The sequence below is a fragment of the Nelumbo lutea genome, chromosome 1 (genome assembly GCF_056320005.1).
Source record: "Nelumbo lutea isolate HS-2025 chromosome 1, American lotus-T2T, whole genome shotgun sequence".
In the NCBI taxonomy this organism is placed as follows: domain Eukaryota; kingdom Viridiplantae; phylum Streptophyta; class Magnoliopsida; order Proteales; family Nelumbonaceae; genus Nelumbo; species Nelumbo lutea.
Genome location: NC_142684.1, coordinates 129557831 through 129572577, shown reverse-complemented (window position 1 = coordinate 129572577; position 14747 = coordinate 129557831). Strand labels below are relative to the sequence as shown.

At 34.7% G+C, this 14747-nt stretch overlaps 1 protein-coding gene across 4 annotated transcripts; it reads right to left on the bottom strand.

The window, feature by feature from the left end:
• Positions 1-2469: 2469 nt before the first annotated feature.
• Positions 2470-11906, bottom strand: LOC148877524 (protein SCAR3-like). 4 transcript variants are annotated; one of them, XM_088942092.1, is made up of 10 exons: positions 11436-11906; positions 9640-9803; positions 7088-7211; positions 6880-7012; positions 6353-6420; positions 6060-6173; positions 3611-5975; positions 3435-3533; positions 2912-3019; positions 2470-2767 (listed from the first exon to the last, which is right to left on the bottom strand). In XM_088942092.1, exons 1-10 carry the CDS (start codon positions 11588-11590, stop codon positions 2717-2719), a joined length of 3381 nt encoding a protein of 1126 aa, XP_088798218.1. In that variant the 5' UTR covers positions 11591-11906; the 3' UTR covers positions 2470-2716. The 4 variants fall into 4 exon arrangements, with proteins under 4 accessions (XP_088798218.1, XP_088798217.1, XP_088798220.1 ...); XM_088942091.1 differs by having other exon boundaries at positions 3611-6173; XM_088942094.1 differs by lacking the exon at positions 9640-9803 and having other exon boundaries at positions 11436-11881.
• Between the last annotated feature and the right edge of the window lie 2841 nt (positions 11907-14747).

Below are 14747 nucleotides of genomic sequence, written 5' to 3'. Positions count from 1 at the left end.
AAAGAATGCAAATTCTGGTTTAATTTTGGTTTGAGTTTTATTTTATTTTTCTTGAAGTTTGTTTTACTTCATTTGTACTCCAATTAAACAAAATAAGATAAAATTTGAAATAAAAATAAATCATAATTTGCACCAAAATCATCTGCACTATCATGATTTTGCATCAGTGCAAATAAATTCATATTGCAACCAAACACAGCCTTAGCAAATTTTGTGACACTTGTCCCAAAATAACTTGGAAAAAGTTATGCACTTGTGCTTCTTCTTGTGGTAGACATAACTTCTTATAGGTATTTTTTTTTCTATGGTTCCTTTTAAATTACAAACTTCCCACAAGATGTCTTCTTAATAAAAGGGTTTAATATGGAAAGTCTTAGGCATGTGGTGAAGTAGTAGATTTATATTATATCTTTGCTCTTTTTCGCGACCTAGAGTTGCATACCATGTTTTGCACCACACAACCCAGGTAAAAAGGCTTTTCTAAACCAACTTAGATCTCAATAGAACTCAGAATAACAACCATAATAAGCAATAAATAAAAGAGAAACATCAAAACAACAAAAAACAAACACACAAAACTAATTTTTAACGTGGAAAACCTCTCCAATGCGAAGAGGATAAATCACAAGGCACTAACTCAAAAATTTCCACTATAACAACAATAATGGGATTACAATGTGTTTTTCTTTGGCAAAAGCTAGAGAATACTATAATCAAGAGAAAGCCTCTTGGCTCAATCTAAAATTCTCATAAAAAACAATGATTTACAACAATAAACAAGAATAAATTTGCTCACCTTGAAAAGAGAACAAACACTCTTGGAAATCCTTCTTGTAGATGAATAATAGCATGGTTTTAAAAATGAACCGGTGATCGAATCGGTCAAGGGACCGGTTACCGGTTCGAACGGTCAGACCATTCGACCTGAACGGTCGGCCCATTCTAATAAAACAAATAAAAAAAATTAAAAAAATTAAAAAATTAGAAAACGGTCAAAACCGTTCAAACGGTTCGAACAATTAACCAGTCGGTTCAGCGGTTTGCTGACCAAAATCAACGGTTTTGAAGGAAAAAGCGGTTTTGGAGGAAAACGAAACCAATCAGGTGACGGATTCCTGATTTTTCCGATCCGACCATCCCATCCAGTCCGATTTTGAAAACAATGAATAATAGTACAAACCTTGCTGTGAATGTGGCCTTCATATCAGCTTTTCTTCTTGCTTGGATCCCTACGTATGAGAGCGTTGACCTTCCCAGACCCCACATCTCTGAAATTTAATTAAAAAATAAAATTTCTCAACACATCACTAGTTCATTCAAATTCTTCATTTATCAAGACAATGGTCTTGCATTTTTTTATTCTATTAGTTTTCAAATAACGGCGTATTTTGTAATGTCAAATTCATACAATGTCAATTATATTACTTGGTGATAATTAATATGTTAACTAATTACTTCGCACGTGATAATTTTTTATGATAACAATGATAATAAATAATATGTTTCTAAAATTTACAATTTAACTTTATTAAATATTTAGATGGGCTCTATACATCACTTTATATTGCCTTTGATATGGTAGATTGTCGAGTTTACCCACCATTTCTCTCCCTCCAACTTCTGCAATTAATGCAGATACCCTCGAAGAAAAGCTCAGCTTCTTGCAGGTTATTTTCTCAAGTTACATCAGTCATTATTTCAATACTATTCAAATTTAGAATGATCTCTTATTCAAACTAGCCGTTATAAATATTATTAAGATAAAATCGGTTTATAATTTCATATAATGTTCACCATTTCATTACTACAGGTTGACTGATTTCAGCACCACGAAAATGGATTTAATAATACAAAGGCGGGAGGAAGAATCGGCACTCTTTTTGTGGGGTTCAAAAGAATTTCCACTTCTTTTTATACTTTTTAAGTATAATTAAAACTGAAATTTCAACGATACCCCTTTTAGTAGGGAGGTCGTAACCAGAAGGATACCCCATTGGACCCAATACAGAACTAATAAAGAATTAATAGAACAAATATAAGGCATGGGCGCAGGGCCATTCGGCTTGTCAACACCATACTGCTGTTCATACGAAGCAAGTATTAAAAGAGATCAAGTTCATTCTTCAGTAGACATAATCAGCATAACGGATGTTATCAATAAGGTTGTAGTTTGCTAACTTGTAACAAATATTGACAACTTTAAGAATGCTGGTCTTGAGCAACTCAGTATATAACCCTACTTAAAAGTACAGGAAACTCAAATTAAAAAAAAAAAAAAAAAAGAATATGTGAAAACATCCAAGCAAGTCTCCTAAGCCATGATCTCCCCAACAGAGAACATAAGAACTCAGCAATTTGAATCAACTCACAGGAGAATATGTGAAAAATTCATAAGCAGAATACAACCATTGTAACATGATGAATTTGATGATGAGTGATTAAAAATTGCAGAAAAAGGAAATCAATGAATGCACATCCAATAACAAGCCTGCCATTTTCTCAGGCATTATATAGAAATAATTGTCAGTAAAATTTAGAATACATGTTTGATGGGTCAGTCATCTATCTGCTCGTGGTTCACAAAATAATTTGAATCTAATGCAACAAGAACAGTAAAAGAATGTAAGTCCTACAATTTAATTACACTAAAGAACTGAGATTATTCACATATATAACACAGCTTCACCCAATTTCAACAATCATGCCCTCAAGAGAATTAATCATCACTCCAGTTATCATCACCTCCTTCATCACTTCCCACAAAGGCCTGCATTTTTTTACATTGTCATAAAATAATGTTTTTGAAGAAAAGAACAGTGAGTATATTGTATCAAGTATAAAATCAAAAGTATACAAGAAAAGGAAGCAAGTAAATGAAGAAAAAAAAAATAAAAAAATAAGAAGGAATAACCTGGCGGATTGCATTGGCCTTCTCCAATATTGCAGCAACTTTCACATTGGTAGTGGGACCTGGTGAGAAGTTTGGTCTTGTAGATGTTGTACGCCTCAGGTTGAATGACTGCACATTTAACCAGAAGAGTAAGCATATAAAAATTACAGCTTAGATTCTCAGTTGTTTACACATCATTATCCCCTCCTGACATAGTTCTAAGTTCTGATTAAGAAAAAACTAGAAACATGTTTACTTCGAAGACCGAGAACTTTTGACTTGTCTGCATGGACAATTTGCACCACGGACCACATTCCTTCAATCCTTATATAAAACATATTCTAGGAGATCATCAGTGGCAATGCTCTTAACAAAGAAAACAAACACACACACACACACACACAAGTTGTTGGATATCCCTTATGTGTCAAAATGTCACGAGTGCCTTATTTTCACTCAGAAATTTCCATTTAATTTTACTTTTATATTTAATTGTAATATTTACACATCTCTCTAGATAAAAATGAAAAACATAGCTACACACCTTGGCTCTGATTTGTTGTAGTAAATCTTCCCTTTCATCTACTTCCTTGATGTGCCCATCCTGCCTAGATTCTTTGCATCCGTTCAACTTCTGCTGATCCTGATGTATGCATAGATTATATATCAAAAACTAAAACATAGCTGCAATGAAACAAGGGCCTAAAATACAATCATCACCTTGTTGTTTGGTGAACATACGATAGCCTCTTTAATATGTGGTAGCTTTGGTGGAGCAGGCACTGTTGGCTGTGAAGATTTGTTTTGCAGAATATGAAGATTATTTGGATGAGTATTGACCTCAGATAACATCCCTCGGTTATCTTCTACCACATCTGGGTGGGGTTTCACCACACACCATTGCAATGGTGGGAGTGGAGGCGGTGGTGGTGGTGGTTCATGAGGATTTTGCAACCTTGAATCTGGGAGATGATTCTGTTCAGAATCACTTTTCCTTTCTTTCTGATCTATGGAAGGATCCAAAGAATCAAGACTTGGAAGATCAAGTGAAGGAACTAAATGAAAAGGTCTTTCTCCATCTTTAATATCTGGATTTTTCCAGTTGAAATTAGGATACATGTTTCCATGTGATGCTCCATCCAGTTCAAAGGAGCTTGATATAGATTCGGCTGATGAGACTCTATGTAAAGCATCGTATAGCTCATGGTCCTTATTTCCTGGCATTTCACCAGATTCCCACTGCTCAGAGTTTGATTCAGAGCAATGACTAAGATCATCAGGCATATATGGAGATGATCGACAGAATGTATCATCATCAGACTCAGAACCAGTATCCCTCTGAGGAATAATAGCAGGCTCTGGAAGCAGTTGGAATGAAGCAAATATGTGATCTCTAATATCTTCATTAGGACAATGCCTATCAGGAATTTTCAGTCTCAACTTCGATATTTCAGAGTTATTTATAGCGTGGAAAGAGATCTTCATTTGTTCAAGTGGTGGTGAAGATGGAAGAGAGTATGCAAATGATCCAGAATTCTGCTTTTCTCTGATGGTTCTGTCAGGAGACGTTTGATGTGCAACTCTGAGCTGTCCTTTCTTCTGTTCATGGAAAATAGGTTCCTGCAACTTCTTTTGGAAACCATTCACAAGTAATTTATGACCAAGGCTGAAAACAGTAGATGTACTCTTGATATTTTCTTGACTGGTTTCGCCTGAAGGGGCTTTGACTTCAGAAGCAACAGGTAATTCAGCTCCAGTGGTCATGACAGAATTTCCTGTCATGGGTAATTCCAAGGAATCCTTCCTGAACATATCATTATTTTGCTTATTGTGGCAGTATGTGGAGGATTCAGTAGAATCAGTTGTTTTTGTTTGGTACTCGTTTCCTGTTCTAATCAGTTCATCTGGAAGATCGGTGGGATTACTAGTACCATGTGGTCCATACTTTTCCCCCACAGAGTTTAGATTCTTTTCTCTTTGTTCAGGAGTCTTAATTAATGTATCCAGTTTTCCTGAAGAGCTATCAGAATGGGATATGGGCCTAATGGTTTCTTTACTGGCAGATATAATATTTTGATTCGAAATATTTGAAACATTAAAATCTGGGGGTTTTGAAGGCTCTAGTCCCAACAGGCCACCATTTGTCCAAAACTGAACCAAAGGTGCACCAGAAACTTCGGCATAAGACTCTTGGAACTTGGATGATTTGTTAATAATGTTATCACTCAATTGGGCCTGTGAATTGAGAATGCAGGAGCTAGGGGGTGATGGATCACTTACAACTTCAAAACTATTTACTCTAGAGACACTAATGCTATCAATATGCTCATACAAATCCGTGTTTTCTGAAACCTTCATGTTAGCAGATGTGCTCAAGTTAGGAGGTGGCTGTACATGGGTTGTGACCTCTACAGAGTCCACATTTGAAAAATTTTCAGACATTTCCTTGTTATGAGAATTGTAGGATGCAGTATGAGATTGAACATCAGATGAATCAGAATTTTGAGTAGTCATCTCATGCATTAAACCTGCTCCATCTTTGTTCTCTTTAACTTTTAAGTTGGACGAAGGTAGTTCAACTTCTCGTTTTGTCTGGCACTCTATATCAGTGTCAATTTCTGATTCCATAGTGTTTAGTGCATCCACATAGTTGTCTGGCTCGCTTCCAATCTCATCAATCTGGTTCTCACCATGGATTGCATCTGGTATATTTTCATCACCAAATGAAATATCTTCTCCATCCATATTTCGAAGGGATGAATCTGCTCTGGTTTCATCTGTCATATTTTCATCAACAAATGAAAAATTCACTGGATCAACATTCCCAAGAGAGGCAACCTTCTCCAGTGTACTTACATAAGAGCTTGATGGTAGCAATTCTAAATCTTCATCCTGGTTATTAACAATGCTGTCACACTGTTGAAATGTAGGTTCCATTATTTCCATCTTCTCATCCCAAGTAACACAAGATGACTTAGGGGCACTTTGGACTTGCAATGACCCATGTGGGAAATCATCATCTAAAACTCCATCTTGTTCATTAGGAACAATAGAAGAATGGGCATTATTTGACTGCACCCTTAACCTAGAAGAGGATAACTCATAATGTTCTTGTTCTTCAGTTTGCATGAAAGGACTTCGAACAGAAACACATATATTGTTAGCTGACCTGGTTCTTGAACCAAAAGATGGATTTTCAAGGTCATATTTTGGTCTCGCATTGATATTGGTGATACTTTCACAAGGACTCTGCCTGTAAATGCTGGGAGAAGCCAACTGCGCTCTGCTTTACCAGACATCAATTGTTAAATTTTATTGAATTGAACTGAAAATGGAAATAATTATTCTTAAGTCAAACTATTAAAAAATTAATAGACCCACAATAAACTTTTAATAGAAATGCTTTCTTTTCCAACTATGCTTGGTTTATATGCCTGCGAAAAGTTAAAAGAACATAAATACCTGCCATTGCAGTGGGATATTGACACTGTATGTAAGATTTCTCCATTCTTCTGTCTTAATCCCTTTTTCTGTTGAAACATTTTGCCGTAACAGTATAAGACATTTTCAATACAAGCTTGTAAAAATATCATAATTGAGTTTGTTCCTAAACAACTTATGTTGCAGGGAAATATACAACACAAACATTAATTTTTTTCCTTGAGAAAGGTGAAGTATGAATGTATTGATTAATATAAGAAAAAAGCCCCTGTTCGACTAGAGGCTGTACAATGGGAATACACAATCTGATCACTATAAACTAAGAAACCAGACCATCCTTACTAACTATTCACCACTTCAAAAAAAAAAAAATTGTGTAATTTTACTGTATTTCACAAATTGCAATTAGAAAGAAACGATAGAACATGATGATAAACAATTGAAGTCTACTAATCCATTTTAACAATCTTCAGCATGCATATCACAAGAACCCACTGAACCTCAAAATAGGACAAACCACCAAGTTTCTTCATAAGGGAGATAGATACCTTGTTCTTATGGACCTTTTTCTCTCTTTGGACCTTCTCAGTATTCTCTAATTCGGTGTTAGTCATCACCCTTTTAAAGTAGGATGGATCTGAATATCTTTTAAAACAAGCTCCAGGACCACCAGTATCAAATCTGAGAAGTAAATGATCTAGGCATTAATTTCTATAAATCAGTGAGAATAAAACCAAAACTCTAACAAAAACATACTTGTCAAGCAAGTGTAGACGTGGTGGATCACGACAGTCTTCATAAGAATCCAAAATATATTGTGGCAAGTAACTGTTGAGAAGGTGATTTTGTTCAGTTTGTATATTGACATGCCAGTCAAAACCTGCAATGTAATTTCTCTTCACTAAGAACTTGAAATTTTTTGTGAAGGAATATCAGAAATATGTAAATCTCAACTAAGTGAAGCGTGTCAAATTGTTCTTAACCATTCAAGACACCAAACAATTCCTCAGTTAACCTCTCATAGATTAATATCCATATCACCTTAAAGTATATGGTATGAGGGTGTATTTATATTCATAACTCAAGTTACTCAATCTACCTCCAGTTTATGGATTCAAAAGAATACAAAGAATTTGAAACCAGCAAAACAACTAGCAACCCTCAATAAATAGGGCAAAATTGTCACAACTGAAACTTTTTTGCTGTATTTGGTTGCAAAGAGAATGGAAAAACATAAAAGTGACTTTCCCAAGTTTGATTGACGATGGAAAACAAAAATAGAAAATAAATTTTTTTATTTTTGAACTCTTCCAATTTTCCCTCCTAAAATATAGAGAAAAAATGGTGGAGACGAGAGAACATTACCAGCAGTGTTCTCTCACCCAATAAGTTTCAATTTTACTTTTTCTTTACTAAAAGGAAAGATGTAATCTCTGTTTTTTCTTTCCTCTTTAATTTCTATTTTCTTTTGCAAGCAAAGACAGTGTTAATGTCATCCTCTTGACTAACCCTAAATAGTGTAATCCGATATTCACTCAGGTTAATACTTACTCTTCTGGCCCCAAATATATTAACATTCTTTTAAAGCGTTTCCAGCCAATTCATATGGAATTTAGGACATTAAATGTGTAAAACTAGATGAAAGAATGCTAACAAAGTCCAAATGGACACAAATAACTTCAAATAAGAAAGACACTTTTATCACAATATAATTCAACTGAATGAAGCCTTAACAACAACTACTTGAGGTTGGCTATTATACCTTTTTTCTTTCTCATACTGAAAGAGATGTCATGTTTTTTATATATGCTGCTTCTCCTTCGTGGGTTGAGGAGTAATGTTTCTCAAATAACCAAAGATATTATTTTTTACAAATAAACCTATATGTACTTTTAAGAAAAGGTCTCTTTTCACTTTTTATGAAAAAAAAAACTTACTGTTTCAAATATAATATGCATATGGTAAAAAAGTATTCATATAAAGTTTGTCATCTCATGGATACTAACATCATATACCTATAGTAAAGAACGTAAGTAATTGTAAAAAGTAAATTATTGCTACATAGAAACAGTCTATAGGGAAGATGGAATTTAAACACATCATTTATGTCAAATAAGCAGGGAATAAAAGAACATAATATGCATAATTATTCCTCATGAATCCAATGTTGGAGTCTGAAAGTGTCTAACAAGGACACTCCATCCATTTAGGGGAACTTTTTCTTTTGATCAATCCATTTAGGGGAACAATGTAAAACTACTTTCAGGCCCACACCCGAAAGTTAACAAGAAAAGAATGCATCCCCTCCCCCCCCCCCCCCCCCCCGCCCAATGTTATCAAAAAATTGGCTTTCCCTCCATCAAAAGTGTCTGTGTGGCTGCCCATTTATGACAATAGTCCCCACATAGTAGGATGAGTAATGGCTTTCCAATACAACCATTCTCCTGAACAAGCACAAGTGACTTCCTGTCTAAGAATGTCAACCACCCACCCATTCAAGCCCCACCAAACCCATCTAAAATGAAGGAAGAAGTTTGTGGGATTGTTAATCAGGTTATGGGGTTATGTCTGATCAACAATTGCACAAACTCATTATATCCACCAAACCCTGGAAAGGCCCCCTGTTAATCAGATAAATGTTTTTGGTGTGCCCATATCTATAAAAAAAAAAAGAAATAGTTTTTGGTGTGCCCATATGACCCATTATCCCAGGATGGAGGTTCTTTTATAGACACATATTATGTCTATGACAGGTATTGAAGAAATATATTAAGCTCAAAGAATTGAAGTGCTAAAAGGATGTGAATATTATAAAGTGATAGGGATCTTTGCATAAGAGCACTTATTTTTCATAAAATCAGTTACTGTAGAAAATATATTATGTCCATAGGATTCAAGTGCCACATGGATATGAATTTATCAATCCATAATGACTTGTGACAAGATCAATTAAATCCCCTAATCTGTTGTTTTTGGGGCCCATGAAATCAACCAAAAAAAAAAAAAAAGAAAAGAAAATCTGATTAGATGAAATAGACAGAATGTCCATCACTAATCAATCAGGAATGATATTTGGCTTTCTTGACCCAAATAAATGACAACTTAAAATCAGATCAACACCAAATAAATCAAGGCTAAATAGAGACTCAATATAACATGCCTGAAAAGGTGTAATTACTAGCCTATGTTTGGTGTGTATAGTATGTTGTACACAAAATATTCTTTCATTCATATCAATAAAATTTTATAGTTATTAAAAGGTATTTAAAAGTGCCAAATTGAAGGTCAATATGAGATATGAAGCACACCAGTTGTGTATGCAAAATGTATGTGGTTTTTTTGGGCCATTATAGACTTCTCAAGTGGAGGAAGTGCTTCTTCTATGTTTTGTACTCGAACCATCATCTTATGGCTTCTAGATGCAGTAGCCAATAATTGCTCCTGTAGGCCATGAAAAACCTCTGCTGCAAATCTATAAACACACCCAAGAACTTTCCTTAATAATTATACTTTGACAAATAACCTACAAATGTACATATATCAATCAAAAACTCAAAACCAGACATGTTGAAAATAATAGGATGATCACTTAAGGTTGAATATCAACAAATAATGCAAATTTAAGGAGAAAAAGAAACAGTTGCAAATGTTAGAATGGGCACTCCAATTTGCATATTGTCCAAAGTTAGCACAAATCTGCATAATTTGAACAACAGCCTTTAAACCCACTACAATGTTTCAGCCATTTAGGGCATAATCGCATAATCCTATTATGGTGACAAAACCATCTGGACAATGGCCATTGCTTTGCTGTTGTAACAACAATTATTGTATACCTAGGACCTTTACAACTTCAAGATAAAATGACTTGCATATAAAATGAAAATCTCCACTACTGCTTTTGTTTGTGAAGTCCTGTTTTGTTTTGAATGGTGTAGTTGTTTGGTCTTTTGGGCAGAAAGGGTCAACTGGAGGGTCCTTATACTTACCAATGTACTTGCTATTTGAAGATGTTCCATGTCTGTAGATTGATACAGGAATCAAAAGCAGTGTATTTGATTATCTCAGTGTATGGAGATCTCAATTATCACACTTTATCTCACAGATTCTTAGAAAAGTGTCAACAATTGCATCATTTTAAACTTTTTGAGTTAATTTAGTGAGTCATACAAGCTTGATTTTGTGTCAAAATTTTTCAAAGTAGTCCATAGTCATATTAAGAAGTCTAAAGGTCATCATTGATTAAAAAGCAGAAGACTAAAGCTCATTTTGAAGAGTTTTAATATGAACAACAAGACTCTTTCGGTGGTTAAATATCTTAAAAATGTAAATCCTTCAGGACTTACTACTAACGAAGAGCTGACTTTCCCATGTTTGATGTATGTAAAAAAAGAAAAGAAAAAAAAAATCATGCATCGTACCAGACAACTCCTAAAGCATAAAGCAATGGGCACAGAAAACATAAACCCCTTTAAAGATATTAGTAATTGACAAACTACTAACATGACTAACTGAATAAAGACATCCTAAACATACAAAAATCTACATTTAAACCAATTTTTTTATTCTGTAAAGTAGTCCCTTCACATTGGATTATCAAAGTGGATCTCTAAGCTCTCCAAAATTCTCCAGTTTAATTCCATATCTTCATTGAAACATAAAAAAAAAAAAAAAAAAGTAACTCCATTTTGTTGTATTGCATGGAGGACTACATTGAGCCTGAATGATTTCCCCGTCCACAATCACGCTGCTATATCCATATTCAAACAAGAACCAGCCCCAAATCTATTACCGTTCGAAGAAAGGCAATCTAAAGCAAAGAACTCTCAACAAGGGTAGGGTAGTTGGCCGAGAAAATAATCCCAGCAAAACAGTAACGTCACCTTATTATGAAGGTTAGAATAGAAACCAAAAACAAAATCACCCCGTAGCAGAGTTTCACACAGAACGAAGCTCGAATTCAATTAACTCCAATATAACCATTAGAAATTAAACATTGAGAACTTCACATTGCCAAGAAATACAAAGTTCATATTCAGGAAAATGAAGTAAAGACGCGAACAAATGAAAGAAAAGCAAATAAATAAATATACAAAAAACTCACTCAGTCAGATCACCGAGCTGTCTTAAGATCCCAACAAGTCCGGAAACTGCTACTCCATCAAGAATAGCCTTTGGATCGTCCTTGTTTGCACCGTTGTAGAGCTCGGGAGTGCCCAAACCATACTCGTTCCTCACTTGAAACCGAACCAGAGGCATTGTTTCTTCTTCTACCTATTCTTCCTCTGGTCCTTCGCCTCCGTGGTGAAATCCTAAACTTTGAGAGGGATGGTCCCCTCAAACTGAGAGTTGCAGGCTTAGAGAAGAGAGCCCACAACAGAGCTTTAATGGCGCCAATAAATAACACAAAATATGAATAAATACAATAAATGGAGAAATGGTGAAGATGAGAGGGAGATTAGATGATCGGACAGGAGCAGCTTAACTGCCAAGCAGCCTGAATCTCTCTCTCTCTCTCTCTCTCTCTCTGATCGAAGAGGTAACATTGCCAACTCTGCAAGGTACACTCTCGCACAAACATCATTACCGGTAACACTTAAATTTACATTCACACCCTCAAATTTCGTAAAATGACACATATGTCCCCGCTCGACTCGTCTGCTGCTCCCGGCTCAAAAGACGAAAATAGCCCTATGGGTCACAACTCCAGATTTGACCTTAGTCCTTTGAAAAGTGTGTCTGTAGCGTATACTAGTCAAATAGTTCATAAATTTTTTTATTCTGGATTTCTGTATTGTTTTATGGGATACAGGGCCCACTTAATTAAGGTTTTCCTTCCAGTCTACAGACTTTGTGATCTTCATGGAATTAATGGGCTCCCTACTTTCCCATCTCTCAAATTCTTACTGAATTTTTACCCAAAAAATAGTTTACTAAATTAGGTGGGAAAGATTTTCGACTAGAGTCGTCCAGGAATATGATTTACACGTGGCAGCATTTAGAAGGTAAAAATTTGCCACATCAACTTCTATGATATAGAATGCTTCAGCACAAGAATGGTGTTTTGGTGGAAACAGAGTAGCTTGTTAAAATGAAAATTACATTATCTGTAACTCTCCACCACTGTTAGCAAGATTGTTTTAACCGATGAGGATTCTGTCAAAATGACGCAATTTGCAAATAAAAGCCTCTAACAATTACATGGTTTTCAAAACCGGATCAGACGAGCGGTCGGATCAGAAAAACCGAGAATCGATCATCTAATTAGTTTTATTTTTCCCAAAATTTAAATTTTCCTTCAAAATTGTTGATTTTGGTCAACGAACCACTGAATCGAGTGGTTAACAGTTCGAACGGTTAAAATGATTTTGAACTTTTTTTTTTATTTTTCTGTCAGAATGGGCCGAGCGTTCAATTCAAACGGTCAGACCGTTTGACCCAATAACCAGACCCCTGACCAGTTTGATCACCGGATTGATTTTAAAAACCATGAACAATTAACAAAAATCTGCAATATTCTATCTCAAAAACCAATAAAAAATGTTACATCAAATGAAAATCGCATTGTATTTTTTTTATTTGGTGGTTGTTTTTCTTTTAAAAAACAAAATCATACATATTGGCGATTAACAAGTTTAATACATCCAAACAACAAGCGATGAACCAGTAGTTGTATCTTTGTAGGGCTGTCAATAGGGTGAGCTCACCCCAAATTCTTTGTAACAGCATCCGTGTGTTCGATGCCGTGAGTGCTGCTCCGTATATATGACACGGCCAATGTATTCTTTTAATAAATCAGCCACATGGGGTGAAGAGGACAATTGAGATCATCCATTGAATAGGCAAACCTTATGACTAGGCAAGTGTTGAGTACTCCCTTCCATGTATCTTTGTAGGGCTCCCAACCCCACCATACTCAACTTCACACTTTTGGGTGATGATTCTGTCCCCAAATCTCTCTCTTTCTCTCAATTTCAAATTAAATATCATACTTGAGAAAACGACAAAAAGATAAAAAGACAAGGATTTCATTAATCTGGCTGAATCTTGCCACATGAGAAGCCAATTATGTGATGTACATGTTCATGTTGATTACTTTTGAACTACCTCAAATTAAGGTGCAAAATAGAATTAGATATATCTAAATCCAAAATTGATTTTGTTAACATTCGGATTTACACACACAACTATATTTGCTTGACTTATATTAAATCCGAATCAAATTCAGATTGCAGTGGAACATTGAACAACATTAACACATTAAACTACAATTTATTAAAACATTATAATATTAATAAAATAAACTAAAAATGACTTGAATTTTGTACTATGAACAAATTGAATTGAAAATAGTTTCTATGGAAATTACACTTATGACAACATTTAAGTAAAAACACAACATTCAAACCGACTTTATTAATATATGAATATCATGTATATTTAAGTCGAATTGATTAATCCTATCAGATTGTTTATGGGTGGATTGTTTGGTCCAATTAGAAATGAATCAGAAGTGGACCACCCTTAATGAGATCGAATTCAAAACTAAATTCGGACCAATGGATATGGTTAACAGCCACAAATATTTTTTTTTTTTTTGGATATTACTTGTTAAGTGAACTGTACAACATCACATCAATAGTCAAGTGATCATACAATTCTTTTCTTATATACATCATAATAGTGAGATTTGAAACCACACCACCATTGTGACAATTCATCCAACGCACCAACTAGGCTACCCCTTAATTTCAGCCACAATGTTAGATAATGTGGTAACACGAATCTCTTTGTTACTGAAACCAAAGTTTAAGGTATATCGATACTCTTGATGCCTTTTTTAGGTGTATCCAAGGTTTTTGAAACATCAGAACTCTACTTTATTATTAAATTTTTGTTTTGATAGTTGGGCAATAGATAAAGTACAACGCCTATTAGGTTGCGCCCGTTTGCGATGTAAACTTCATGATGTAAAAGTCCACCGTCGGTTCAGTTTTGTCAGATTTGTTTACAGTGTAAATCAAGATCGATGTAAAACTCCACTCTCGATGTAAATACTACACCCATAAAATTGATGTAATATTACATCATCATGCTTTTCAAAGTTCAACAGTTGGAGATTTTAAATTGTTCGATGTAAAACTCCATACTTTACACTGCAAACAAACACAATCTTAATGACTTAATCATTTAAAGGGTTTTAAATCCTAAAAACACATGTATTGATAACCCTGGAAGTCGATATATATCATATGATATGCATAATACATTACAATATTTTAAACCTTAAGACTTCGTTTGGAAATGATGCAAATAAGTGTGAATGCAAATATATAGAATATAAAATGGTCCATATAAATTACAAAGTTAGGTTAGTTTTGCAGCTGTAAATTTACCTTCTTACTAAACAAACTTT